Raw genomic sequence first — 13,622 nt, forward strand, 5'->3', positions numbered from 1 at the left:
GGAGAAGGAACACATCTTTACTGTTCTCCAGCCTCAAGTGACATTTCCAAGTGTGGGAGCAAACCAGATGCATAGGGCCTGAAGTGAACCCGCAGCAAAGCACAGCAGCCCTGCAGAATAGGGACCTTACCATTGAAAGAAAAGCAACAACAGCATCAACAGCAAAAAATGTCCTCACAAAAACCCCACACAAGGGTCAGCAGTCTCAAAGACCAAAGCTAGACAAACTCATGAACATGAGAAATAATTAACAAAAAAAATGCTGAAAACCCAAAAGGCCAGAGTGCCTCTTCCCCTCCAAATGATCACAATGCCTCTCCAGCATGGGTGCAGAACTGGACGGAGGACGAGATGGACGAATGACAGAAGTAGGCTTCAGAAGATGGGTAATAAAAAAATCTGCCGAGCTAAAGGAGCATGTTCTAACCCAATGCAAAGAAGCCAACAACCTTGATAAAAGGTTAGAGGAGCTGCTAAGAAGACTAATCAGTTTAGAGAGAAAGATAAATGACCTGGTGGAGCTGAAAAGCATAGCACAAGAACTTCATGAAGCATACACAAGTATCAATAACCAAATCAAACAAGTGAAAGAAAGGATAGAGGAGTTTGAAGACCACCTTGCTGAAATAAGGCATGCAGACAACATTGGAGGAAAAAAGAATAAAAAGGAATGAACAAAGTCTCTAAGAAATATAACACTATGGAAAAAGATCGAACCTGCAATTGATTGGAGTACCTGAAAGAGACAGAGAATGGAGACAAGCTGGAAAACATACTTCAGGATATTATCCAGGAGAACTTCCTCAATCTAGCAAGTCAGGCCAACATGCAAATTCAGAAAATAGAGAGCACACCACTAAGATATTCCATGAGAAAATCAACCCCAAAACACATAATCATCAGATTCTCCAAGGTCAAAATGAAGGAAACAACATTAACAACAGCCAGAGAGAAAGGCCAGTCACCTACAAAGGGAAGCCCATCAGAGTCACAGCAGACCTCTTAGAAGAAACTCTATAAGCCAGAGAGATTGGGAACCAATATGCAACATACTTAAGGATTTTTAACCCAGAATTTCATATCCAGCCAAATTAAGCTTCAAAGCAAAAGAGAAATAAAATCCTTTCCAGACAAGCAAATGCTGAGGGATTTCTTTACCACCAGGCCTGCCTTGAAAGACATTCTGAAAGAAGCCCTAAATATGGTAAGGAAAAACTGGTACCAGTCTCTGCAAAAACACGCCAAAATATAAAGACCAATGACACTATGAAGAAACTGCATCAACAAGTGTGCAAAATAACCACATAGCCTCATGATGACAGAATCAAATTCAAACATAACAATATTAACCTTAAATGCCCCAATTAAAAGATACAGACTGGCAAATTGGATACAGTCAAGACCCATCAGTGTGCTGTATCAGGAGACCCATCTCACATGCAAAGACACACACAGGCTCAAAATAAAGGGACGGTGAAAAATTTACCAAGCAAATAGAAAACAAAAAACAGTAGGGATTACAATTCTAGTCTCTGACAAAACAGACTTCAAACCAACAAAGATCTGAACAGACATTACATAAAGGTAAAGGGAACAATTCAACAAGAACAGCTAACTATTCTAAATATATATGCACCCAGTACAGGAGCACCCACATTCAGAAAACAAGTTATTAGAGACCTAGAAAGAGACATAAACTCCCATACAATCATAGTGGGAGACTTTTTTTTTCTTTGAGATGGAGTCTTGCTCTGTCACCCAGGCTAGAGTGCAGTGGCATGATCTCAGCTCACTGCAACCTCCGCCTCTTGGGTTCAAGCCATTCTCCTGCCTCAGCCTCCTGAGTAGCTGGAATTACAGGCACCTGCCACCATGGAAGGTTAATATTTGTATTTTTAGTAGAGATGGGGTTTCACCATCTTGGCCAGGCTGGTCTTGAACTCGTGATCCACCTGCCCTGGCCTCCCAAAGTGCTAGGATTATAGGAGTGAGCCACCATGCCCGGCCATTGTGGGAGACTTTAACACCCACTGTCAATATTAGACAGATCAATGAGACAGAAAATTGACAGGGATATTCAGGACTTGAACTCAGCTCTGAACTGAACTCTGAACTAAGTGGACCTACTAGACATCTACAGAACACTAACCCGAAATCAACAGAATATGTATTCTTCTCAGTGCCACATGACATTCATTCTAAAATTGACCACATAATTGGAAGTAAAACACTCCTCAGCAAATGCAAAATAAGTGAAATCATGACAAACAGTCTCTCAGACAACAGTGCAATCAATTAGAACTCAGGATTAAGAAACTCACTCAAAACCACAAGATTACATGGAAATTGCACAACCTGCCCCTGAATGACTCCTGGGCACATAATGAATTAAGGCAGAAATAAAGAAGTTCTTTGAATCCAATGAGAACAAAGAGACAATGTACCAGAATCTCTGGGACATAGCTAAAACAGTTTTAAGAGGGAAATTTGTAGTACTAAAAGCCCACATCAGGAAGCTAGAATGATCTCAAACTGACACTCTAACACCACAATTTAAAGAGAGACAAGAGAAAACTAATCCAAAAGACAGCAGAAGACAAGAAATAACTATGATCAGAGCAGAACTGAAGAAGATAGAGACACCAAAAAACCCTCCAAAAAATCAATGAATCCAGGAGCAGTTTTTGAAAAAAATAACGAAATAGACTGCTAGCTAGACTAATAAAGAAGAAAAGAGAGAAGAATCAAATAGACACAATAAAAAATGATAAAGGGGATATCACTATTGACTCCACAGAAATAGAAACTACCATCAGAGGATACTATAAACACCTGTATGCAGTCTGGTCACGGTGGCTGCACTTTGTGAGGCTGAGGTGGGTAGATCTTTTGAGGTCAGGAGTTCGAGACCAGCCTGGCCAACATGGTGAAACCCCATCTCTACTAAAAATACAAAAATTAGCTGGGAGTGGTTGCAGGTGCCTGTAATCTCAGCTACTCAGGAGGCCAAGGCAGGAGAATCACTAGAACCCGGGAGGCAGAGGGTTGCATTGAGCCGAGATTCTGACACTGCACTCCAGCCCGCATGACAGAGCAAGACTCTGTCTCAAAAAACAAAACAAAAAACACTGCTACATAAATAAATAGAAAATCTAGAAGAAATTGATAAATTTCTGAACACATACACCCGGCCCAAGACTAAACCAGGAAATTGAATCCCTGAAACACCAATAACAATTTCTGAAATTACAGCAGTAATTAATAGCCTATCAACTAAAAAATATCACAGGACCAGACAGATTCAAAGCCAAATTCTACTAGAGATACAAAGAGGAGCTGGTACCAATACTTCTGAAACTACTTCAAGCAATTGAAAAGGAGGGAATCCTCCCTAATTCATTTTACAAAGCCAGCAACATCGTGATACTAAAACTGAGCAGAGACACAATGAAAAGAGAAAACTTCAGGACATTATCCTTGATGAACACTGATATGAAAATCCTTAATAATGGCAAACGGAATCTGAATACTGGCAAACTGAATCCAGCAGCACATCAAAAAACTTAGACAGAGGCCTAATATCCAGAATTTACAAGGAACTTAAACAAATTTACAAGAGAAAAGCAACCCCTTCAAAAATTGGGCAAAGGATATGAACAGACACTCTTTGAAAGAAGACATTTACACGACTAATAAACATGAAAACATGCTCAAAATCACTGATCATTAGAGAAATGCAAATCAAAACCACAATGAGATACCATCTCAGGCCAGTCAGAAACGTGATTATTAAAAGGTCAAGAAACAATAGATGCTGGCAAGGCTGTGGAGAAAAAGGAATGCTTTTATACTATTGGTTGGAATATAAATTAGTTCAATCATTGTGGAAGACAGTATCGTGATTCCTCAAGGATCTAGAATCAGAAATACCACTTGACCTAGCAATCCCATTACTGGGTATATACCCAAAGGATTATAAATTATAAACCATTCTACTATAAAGATACATGCACACATATGTTTATTGCAGCACTGTTTACAATAGCAAAGTCATGGAACCAACCCAAATGCCCATCAATGATAGGTGAAGTTGGAAGCCACCAACCTCAAGAAACTAACACAGGAACAGAAAACTAAACACTGATAATCTCACTCATAAGTGGGAGTTGAACAATGAGAACCCTTGAACACAGAGAGGGGAACAACACACACCACGGCCTGTTGTGGGGTGGTAGACAAGGGGAGGGAACTTAGAGGATGGGTTAATAGGTGCAGGAAACCACTGTGGGACATGTATACCTGTGTAACAAACCTGTATTTTCTGCACATGTATCCTGGAACTTAAAGTGAAAAAAAAAAAAAAATAAGCAAAGGACAGAATAGATAAGAATCTTTGACTGCTTTTCTTCAAACAAGTGTATAACCCTCCAACAAATCACTCTCTGAGACTTGACAGTATTTGCCTAAAAAATGGGTATATACCCTCACCACAGAGCTGGGATGAAAATGAAATGAAAATGCACATACAATTCTCAGTGTCCTTTAGCACAAAGTAAAATTTGAAGATATGTTAGTAAAGAGAAAATTTTAATTACCAAATGGATGGGTGAGGGAGTACTGAGCATGACAGAGAAATTAGGACTACACAGTAATTCTGAGCCTGTGCAACTAATGCTAGTCACAAGAATCGGCAAATCAGAGAGAAGAGTCCCAGCTCAGTTAGATCATGGGAGTGGGTGACAGTAAGTAAAGAGAAGCTAATCAAATTTATTTTATGTATATGAACATGAAACCAAATAAACCACAAAGTCTTTTGGGCTACAGACTTAAAAAAACTTGGTGCAGAACATCAAATGCAAAGTTCCATGACAGTCTATGAATGCTGTCAAAAGCACAGGTAACTTAAGATCAAACCTGATGTTTTACCCAAGGATTCTGCTTCACATTTTCAAGCTTTCCAGTTTCCCTAGATTTGCAATCCCATATATTACATACTTAGTACAAATTGTGTGTGTGTCCAAAAGGAATGGCAACAAAAGCCAAAATAGACAAATGGGATCTAATTAAACTAAAGAGCTTCTGCACAGCAAAAGAAACTGTCATTATACTGAACCAGCAACCAACAGAATGGAAAAAAAATTTGCAATCTACCCATCTCAGAAAGGGCTAATAGCCAGAATCTACAAAGAACTGAAGCAAATGTATAAGAAAAAAACAAACAACTCCATCAAAAAGTGGGCAAAGGATATGAACAGACACTTCTCAAAAGAAGACATTTATGCAGCCAACAAACACATGAAAAAAAGCTCATCATCACTGGTCATTAGAGAAATGCAAATCAAAACCACAATAAGATACCATCTCATGCCAGTTAAAACGGCGATCACTAAAAAATCAGGAGACAACAGATGCTGGAGAGGATGTGGAGGAATAGGAACAGTTTTACACTGTTGGTGGGAGTGTAAATTAGTTCAGCCATTGTGGAAGACAGTGTGGTGAATCCTCAAAGATCTAGAATAGAAATACCATTTGACCCAGCAATTCCATTACTGGGTATATACCCAAAGAATTATAATCATTATATTATAAAGACACATGCACATGTACATTTGTTGTGGTGCTGTTCACAAAAGCAAAGACTTGAAACCACCCCAAATGCCCCTCAATGATAGACTGGATAAAGAAAATGTGGTACATATACACCATGGAATACTACGCAGCCATAAAAAAGGAATGAGGTTATGTCCCTTGCAGGGGCATTGATAAAGCTGGAAACCATCATCCTCAGCAAACTGATACAAGAACAGAAAACCAAACACCACATGTTCTCACTCATAAGTGGGTGCTGAACAATGAGAACACATGGACACAGGGAAGGGAACATCACACACTGGGGCCTGTCAAGGGTAGGAGGCTAAGGGAGGGATAGCAGGGGGTAGGGAAACGGGGGAGGAATAGATTAGGAGAAATACCTAATGTAGATGACAGGATGATGGATGCAGCAAACCACCATGGCATGCGTATACCTATGTAACAATCCTGCACATTCTGCACATGTACCCCAGAACTTTAATAAAAAAAAAGGAAAAAAACCTGTGTGTATGCATGTGCAGTTAAATCAACAACTGAAGTCAGCAAACGTTTACTAAGCATCAGTTATGCGTAAAACACTACATATGAAAGTCTGATGGTGATGGTGGAAGGAATGGTATATATAGAAAATAATGGGTCTTGTCCTTCAGGAAATCATAGTTCAAGAATAAAGAAGACTGTATGAATAGTACAAAGTAGACTCTGATAGTTTTGATAATGGAAGAAGCCTAAGAAGTTTTGGTAGTTTAGGGGAAGATTCTAACTAGAGAGAAGAAAATCAAGAAGATGTCACATGGGATGGAACAATCTCAAATGATATTAAATGATGGCCAAGGAGGCTGAGGAAAAGGCCTTCAAGGCTGAGGGAAGTGTCGGGAATATGGTGTAATCCTGGGTCACTGATTGCACAGTGCAGGGAGAAAGGTGAAACGTATAGAAATATTGGCTGGATAGATGCACTGCAAAGGTCAAGCCAGGTTAAGAAGACAGGTTTATTCTGAATTCGGTGGGGAACATTCAAAGGGTTTTAAACAGGAGAGTGACGTGCTCTGATGTAGGGCAGATATAAGCTATCCATACTGGCAAAAGGAAAGAATGGAACCGGGGAAACTAGAGGTGAGGTTTTTTATAATCATATGTATACAAGTAGGTAGGTAAGATGGGACTGAGGGAAAGGAGAAGAAGAACTTGTGAAACATTCAAAATGTTTTTACAGAATTAGATATAGCATATAAAGGGAAAAAACATAAAGACAACAAATTTTTAATATGAATGACTGTGCCCTTCTATGGAGAGAGAGAACTCAGGAAGAGGAACCAGTTTGTAGGGAAGGGTCCAGGAAGAAAAGTAATTCTTATTGGGAAACATCGAAGGCAAAGATAAAGGAATGAATGATTTGGTATTTGTGAAGTGCTGATCAGCATGGTTCCCTTCTTTGTATTATCTCAGGTAAGACTGAAAGGTGGTACCTGTGGACTGTGTGTAGAGATGTGTAGCCTGGTCCATAGTTAGAAATAAGGGCTGTGACTTGAGGAAAGGTGACAGCTAGAAACAAAGATTTGGTTTTCCACACAATGTAAAATAATAGATGAAGCTGTGGAGTAAATATAACCTTCCAGGGAAGGCAGGTTAAGTGAGAAGACAAAAGAATGGAGAGCAGACCCTTAAAGAGAATCCAAATCACATTATTATTTGAATTGAAATGGACATTGGTCTTTTTATAGACCTCTGACTCCTTGATCTTCAAGAAAGCAAATGTTTAAGAGTGTCCTGGGGCCGGGCGCGGTGGCTCACGCCTGTAATCCCAGCACTTTGGGAGGCTGAGGCGGGTGGATCACGAGGTCAAGATATCGAGACCATCCTGGTCAACATGGTGAAACCCCGTCTCTACTAAAAATACAAAAAATTAGCTGGGCACGGTGGTGCGTGCCTGTAATCCCAGCTACTCAGGAGGCTGAGACAGGAGAATTGCCTGAACCCAGGAGGCGGAGGTTACGGTGAGCCGAGATCACTCCATTGCTCTCCAGCCTGGGTAACGAGAGCAAAACTCTGTCTCAAAAAAAAAAAAAAAAAAAAAAGAGTGTCCTGAATATTGTTTCTTGGTGTCAGCTCTGCTCCCAACCTTACATACTCTCTCCTAAACTGTGGAGCCTGGAAGACTGAATATTACATTTCCCAAACTCTGTTGGCAGCTAGGCTCTGCCAGTGGGAGGCACTTGCATAATTTGAGAAGATGCGAGAAGCTATTATGTTTTGTTGGCGGCTCCAGTAGTTTCAGCAGAACCAATTAGTGAGGCAGAGGTAATTCAGAAGTATTGTGCGGGCTCCACACAATGTAAAATAATAAATGAAGCGGACACCACCTTTCTTCTTCTGCTCCACTGGGTCTTGTAAACAATTCCCTGCGTTAAATCCTCTCCTGTTTAAAATACCTGGAGTGGTTTTAGTATATGGACTGATAGACACTTTATATATCATATAATGAAAATGTAAGGCTAGAAATTAACCAACCCTTTAAAAATTAGATGATACAGAAGATAGAATAATAATTTTAATTTTAAAAGGAAAAGCAAGACCCTAAAGTAATGCAGCCATATTCCAAGTGTCTTTACATGGTCCATGAAGCTCCAAGGTTGTTCAGTGAAGAACCTTCAGAACAAACTGATTTAACCAAGTTAAAATAATGAAATGTCATATTCCAGAAATTCCTCTTAGCAGAGAAACACAGAAGGGGGCCTAGATGCACTACAGGAGGAGTTCATTGAATTTCTCTGCTACAAATCAAACTCAAATTGAGCTGCAAGATTCCTCAGGTGTACTGCCTAGTATAACATAAAGTTGGGCCACGAATATCCACCAGGGAAACAGCAACTGAACTTCAATGTTATTAACAAAATAACTGCAATGAGCATTAACCATGTACTTAGCATTGTATGAAGCACTAAACATATTTTGTTCCATTTAATCCTCAAAGTATCTTATGAGGTTGTTGCTATTATCATCCTCTTTACAAATGAAGAAACCAAGGCTTGGAGAACTGAAGTTATTTGCCTATGGCCACATAGGTAGAAGTGGCAGAACATAAATAATTGATTTGTAAGTTTCAAGAATGTACTTTTTCCAAATAAAGAAGAAATATGGAGAAAAAGGATGCCTGATAGACTGGGTAAAATGGCCTTAAACTGTCATTAAGTCAAAACTAAGCCATGCTATGTTACAATTTTAGTGTGTAAAGGAATTGTTTTTGAGAGAGCTACTCAAAGCTAAAATTCTGTGTGAATTGTACAAAATACATAAAATTGCAGGTAACCAAAAAATCTCAGGAATCTCCAATTTATAGCAATTTATGTTATTTTTTCTCCAGTTGGCCTGGGACTACTCTCTAAGGCAACATTTCAATGACAAAGAGATTGTTTCTGAATGTGGCTGAGGAAAAGCCATCATTGCTGAAGGCAGGGACATATACTGTTCTTTCCCTGAAGAATAAAAAAGTACTAAAATCTTTCTGGGCAGTACTATCCATTATGTGAAGAACTGACAAGGAATATAAATGGAATCTAGAGGGGTAAGAAGACTGAATTTAAGGTGACCTAGTTCCCGTTAGAGTTTTATTGACTGAACACTACCATATAGAGATTCAAAGTCATTTCATCCCTATTCATAGAGTGTATACAGCTAGACACAGATGCAACCAAAAATGGGCATTCAAAACAGTAAGGGTTCTCACAGGTGAAAGAGTGGCTGTCTAGTTAGGTTGAGAAGAGTGAGTGAGGAGACTGGAAGTGGGACCAGGTGGGACAAGAAGTGAGTAGTGGGAGAAGAGAGAATCAGTGGATACTCCACGGCATCAGGAAGCCAGCAGAATGCTTTTTTTTTTTTTGCATAGCATGTTTTAGTTTGCAAAATATTTGATTCTCATTTATAAGCTATGTGTTACGATTTTCTATGTATTATAAATGATAAAACTAAGCTTCAGAGCAGTTAAATGACTTTCCAGGCTCTCAGAGTTTTGGAGAGTTAAAGCTGGGGCTCCTGCCCCCAAATTTGGCACTTTTTTGTCCTCTAAAACCGATCATTGTAAATGAAGAATCTGAGGAACAAGCATATGGATTTTACAAAATGTAGGTTTAAAAATGCAAACAAGAATGTAAACATATGAGGATCCTTAAAAAAGCACTCTCCATGTTTTGAAGAACAGCAAAATCATGAGAAATGACTGCTTACCTTACTACGGATAGCCCAGCTCCAATGTAATTTAGCAGCGGATTTGATACTTCTTCTGCATCCAGTCCAAACCAGCCAAACCTGAAAAATCCAGAAAGTCACATCAAATTAAATACCATTAAGCTGTTTCATCATAATGTTTAAGGGCATGGACTTGGAACCAGATTCCTAGGTTCAAATCTTAGCTCTCTCATTTATTAGCTGTGACTTTGGATAAGTTATTTATCTTCACTGTGCCTTAATTTTCAATTATTTAAATTTAAATTTTATTTATTTATTTATTTTTTTGAGATGGAGGCTTGCTCTGTCACCCAGGTTGGAGTACAGTGACTTTTAAAAAACTTTTAGGTTAAATATCCCTACTCTCTCATCACCATAAATTTTTTTTCCTGCCTTGGCATTGTCATGATCATTACCAAGAATCACTAAGAACCATCCAGAGGCAAGAGAAAAGGAGAAAAGAAGGAAATGAAAAAGAAAATAGCAGGGGATAGGGAATGGGGAAGGAAGGGAGAGAATGTATTGGAGGTAAGTTGGCTTTTGTTGTTTTGAGGTGGTTGTCATGCTCTGAGTGGAAAGGGAGTTCAAAAGGTCAGGTGAGAATAGCACCCTACATTCTACTCATTTTCCCAGAATTAATTTGAATGTTAATCTTAATGCTGACCACGGTCACCAGTCTGATAGAACTTCGTGTAATGATGGGACTGTTCTCCATCTTCACTGCACAAAAGTGCAGCCTCTCCCCATTGGCAGCTACCGTGAACAGGAAATGTAGCTAGTGCAACCAAGAAACTGGAGGTTTAATTTTATCAACTTTTAATTAATTTAAATTTAAATATAAATGGCTTCTCGTGGCTTGTGGCTACTCTATTAGACAGCACAAAGCTAGAGCTGGGGCTGGCAAACTTTTCTCAAAGACCAGACAATAAATAATTTAAGCTTTTAGGGTTGGTTATTCTCTTGCTGCTCAGCTCTGCCACTGTGGCATAAGAATAGCCATAGACAATCCTTAAATGGATGGGTTTGGCTGTGTTCGATAAAACCTTATTTATAGACATGGCTGGGAAACAGGGCCATGGTTTGCTGACCTTACTCTAGAGGGAACAATATGTGCTCTAGAACCAGAAGACCTGGGTTTGAATTCTACTGTCCTAGTTCTGTGACCTGCAGTAAGTTACTTAGCATCTTTGTGTATCTGCTCTCTTATAAGATAGTGCTTACCTCATGTATTTGTGAAAGTAAGATGAGAATGATGCATAGAACATGTCCAGAAAATTGTCACATAATAGAAAGTGACAATAGATATCAGTTTCATTTTTCTCTCTTTACCTCTGTTTCCTAGATTTAATGCTACACTATATCTTGACCAAATATCTAGATTACTTATTAAGGATTTGGGGCAAATAGCAATAGAAGGTGGCATATTTGATGCATATATTTTACTGGCTATAAACTCTATGAGAATAAGATTCATATGTTATTCTCTTGGAGTAAGCACTTGCCTTATGCAGAATATGGGTCAGGAAATCTTAGTTGAACTAGTTTGACTTGAGTTACCTTGAGCTTGCCCAGCCAGTTAAGGCATTAAATGATCCCCAGATTAAGATTCCAAGGCCTAAACCAATGGTTTTGATAATTGGGACAACAGCAATGTTCCCTGTAGATGTAATATACAGAAGAAACATGTTATTTCCGATATAGAAAATACATTTATAAATAGAATTAGTTTTTATTCTAACTTCAACTGAAGTGCATGGGATTTGGAAAAATTTACTAAAGCACAGTTCCTTATTTTTTAAGTAAGATAACCACACTTTTGGCATTAATGATTATGATTGTTAAAAGACTAGGCTTAGGGAAAAATTCTACAAAGAAAAATATTGAATTAGTTCCATTCCTAACTGTACAGAGGTTTCTCACCCTTAACGTAGCTCTCTGTTCTGTGACTCTTCATGGAAGCTGTCACTGATAAATTGTCAGTGACCATCCTCTTAGACTTGAACTCAGGCAATTACTAGCAGAAGTCTTTGGCCCTAAAAGAGCCCCAGAATTTGCTCTTCCACGATTGCTCATTTTTCTTCTGGATTTCTGGATTTTCACATTCGTTCTCTTATGTTTTGAGGGTCACTGAGGGCCAAATACATAAATTTTTTTATTTTTTGGTCTCAGTCCTACAATCTCAAAAGATTATTTCTTTAGGATTCCATGATGTCTTCATCTCTTGATTCTCCTCCTGTTTCCCACGACCTCTTTCTCTGGCTGCTATTTCTCATCACTCCTTCGGGAGTAAGTACCCCCTAAAGATTTTCCCTTGAACATATTTGTCTCCTTGCTTTATTGTCCCTTCTTGGTACCTGACCTATTTTTATGATTTCAGCTGTTAGCTAAAGGTCCATGTTCCCAGTGCTACAGTTCTAGCCTGGACCTACTTTAGAGTTTTATTTTCCAAACTGTCAAGAAGAAATCTCCAACCAGATGTTCTCTATGGTGGAAATATCTGGATGGTCATGCTCAGAAAGTGCGAAGCTGAACCCATCAGTTTTCCCTTCAAACATATTATCTTTCCTATTTCCTCACTTGTGTCAATACCACCACCCTCCTAAGCACCTATCGTGAAATCTCTACATGATCATTGGCTCCTCCCATTCTGCTATGTCCTACACGCTATCAGGTGCTCCAACCTGTAGCACCCACAACTGCAACATATGTCAAATTAGACTCTTTCCTCACTGACGTCCAGTGGAACCTTCAGGGTGAACAGAAATGGTACAGTGGCTATAAAGAGCTGCAGGATAGATGGATGCTTAGTCTGTTCCTCTCCCCCATTAGATATGACAAACAATCTTACTGAGGTGTAAGTGAGGTATAATGATGTAAATCCTGGTGGAAATTTAAAAGCTAACTCTTTTGTCATCAAACGTATGAACATCACTAAATAATTTAACTCCTCAGAGATTCAAATTAAGTGGGTAATAAATACATTTTCATGTTAATTTTTAAAAATAAATGTTTAACATTTTAACATTTATTTGCTTTTAACAAAATTATTTCTAAAGATCATTGATACTTGGAATTCTCTTTTTTGAAGAAAAAAAAAACATTTCTTGATTGGCCAAGCCAAGGTATGAATTCTAATTATATAATTTCAGGTACTGATAAGGCACAGAGAGATTTTTGTTTGCTTTGCTTTTTTGTTAACCAGCCCTTTTGAAATGATAGTATCTTCACACAGGCCTATTTAGGCTAAGTCCTAAAACTGGTACTAGTTGAGATTACTATTTAATAAATATTTTCTGATAAACATGCTAGAAAAAAGGTCCAGAACACATTAAAATATGAGTTATGCTTGAATAGATGGAGAATAATTAAAATAAAATAACATATGAGTTATGCTTGAATAGATGAATAATAATAAAAATGTTTTTACTATAATAATTTTCTACCAGGAACTTAAAAGTAAATCATTAAGAGGAACAAATCAGGTAAGGCATCAAAAATATTCATAGAGCATGTGAAGGCAAGAAATCAGTTAATTTCTAGTATCTATGATGAAGGGTTATTTAGAATCACTGTTTGTGCTATTTCCTTCTATTGTGAATGAGAATTATTTTGATCCTCATGTTACATGATAAAAGTATATCAGTCATTACCTGTTGCCCAAATGCAGCCCCCTAGCATCGCAAAAGGCCAAAATTTTGGGCAATGTAATATCAGATTGACCACCAAGGCAACCAACCATATGGCAGCACAAAGAACCCACTGGAGAAACATTCCTAGAAATAAACAAACAGCGTTAGTGGTACAAA

The 13,622-nt window shown here is 38.4% G+C and overlaps 1 protein-coding gene across 11 annotated transcripts in view; it reads right to left on the reverse strand.

Moving 5' to 3' along the window:
* Positions 1 to 13,622, reverse strand: part of TMEM144 (transmembrane protein 144) — a 67,963-nt gene that overhangs the window by 49,444 nt on the left and 4,897 nt on the right. For 7 of the 11 annotated variants that reach the window (XR_013533361.1, XR_013533360.1, XR_008480016.2 and 4 more), the window contains 3 exons: positions 13,467 to 13,589; positions 11,374 to 11,473; positions 9,817 to 9,897 (listed from right to left, as the gene is read on the reverse strand). Coding sequence is in view for 6 of the 11 variants with exons in the window: in XM_002745287.6 (XP_002745333.4) it covers positions 9,817 to 9,897; positions 11,374 to 11,473; positions 13,467 to 13,589 (304 nt within the window). In the remaining 5 variants the exon portion in view is untranslated. Of the gene's footprint in view, positions 1 to 9,816; positions 9,898 to 11,373; positions 11,474 to 11,736; positions 11,944 to 13,466; positions 13,590 to 13,622 lie in introns of all 11 variants that reach the window. The other 4 variants (XR_013533363.1, XM_078367827.1, XM_078367828.1 and 1 more) reach the window with 1 other exon arrangement.

Source organism: Callithrix jacchus, chromosome 3 (assembly GCF_049354715.1).
Source record: "Callithrix jacchus isolate 240 chromosome 3, calJac240_pri, whole genome shotgun sequence".
NCBI lineage: Eukaryota > Metazoa > Chordata > Mammalia > Primates > Cebidae > Callithrix > Callithrix jacchus.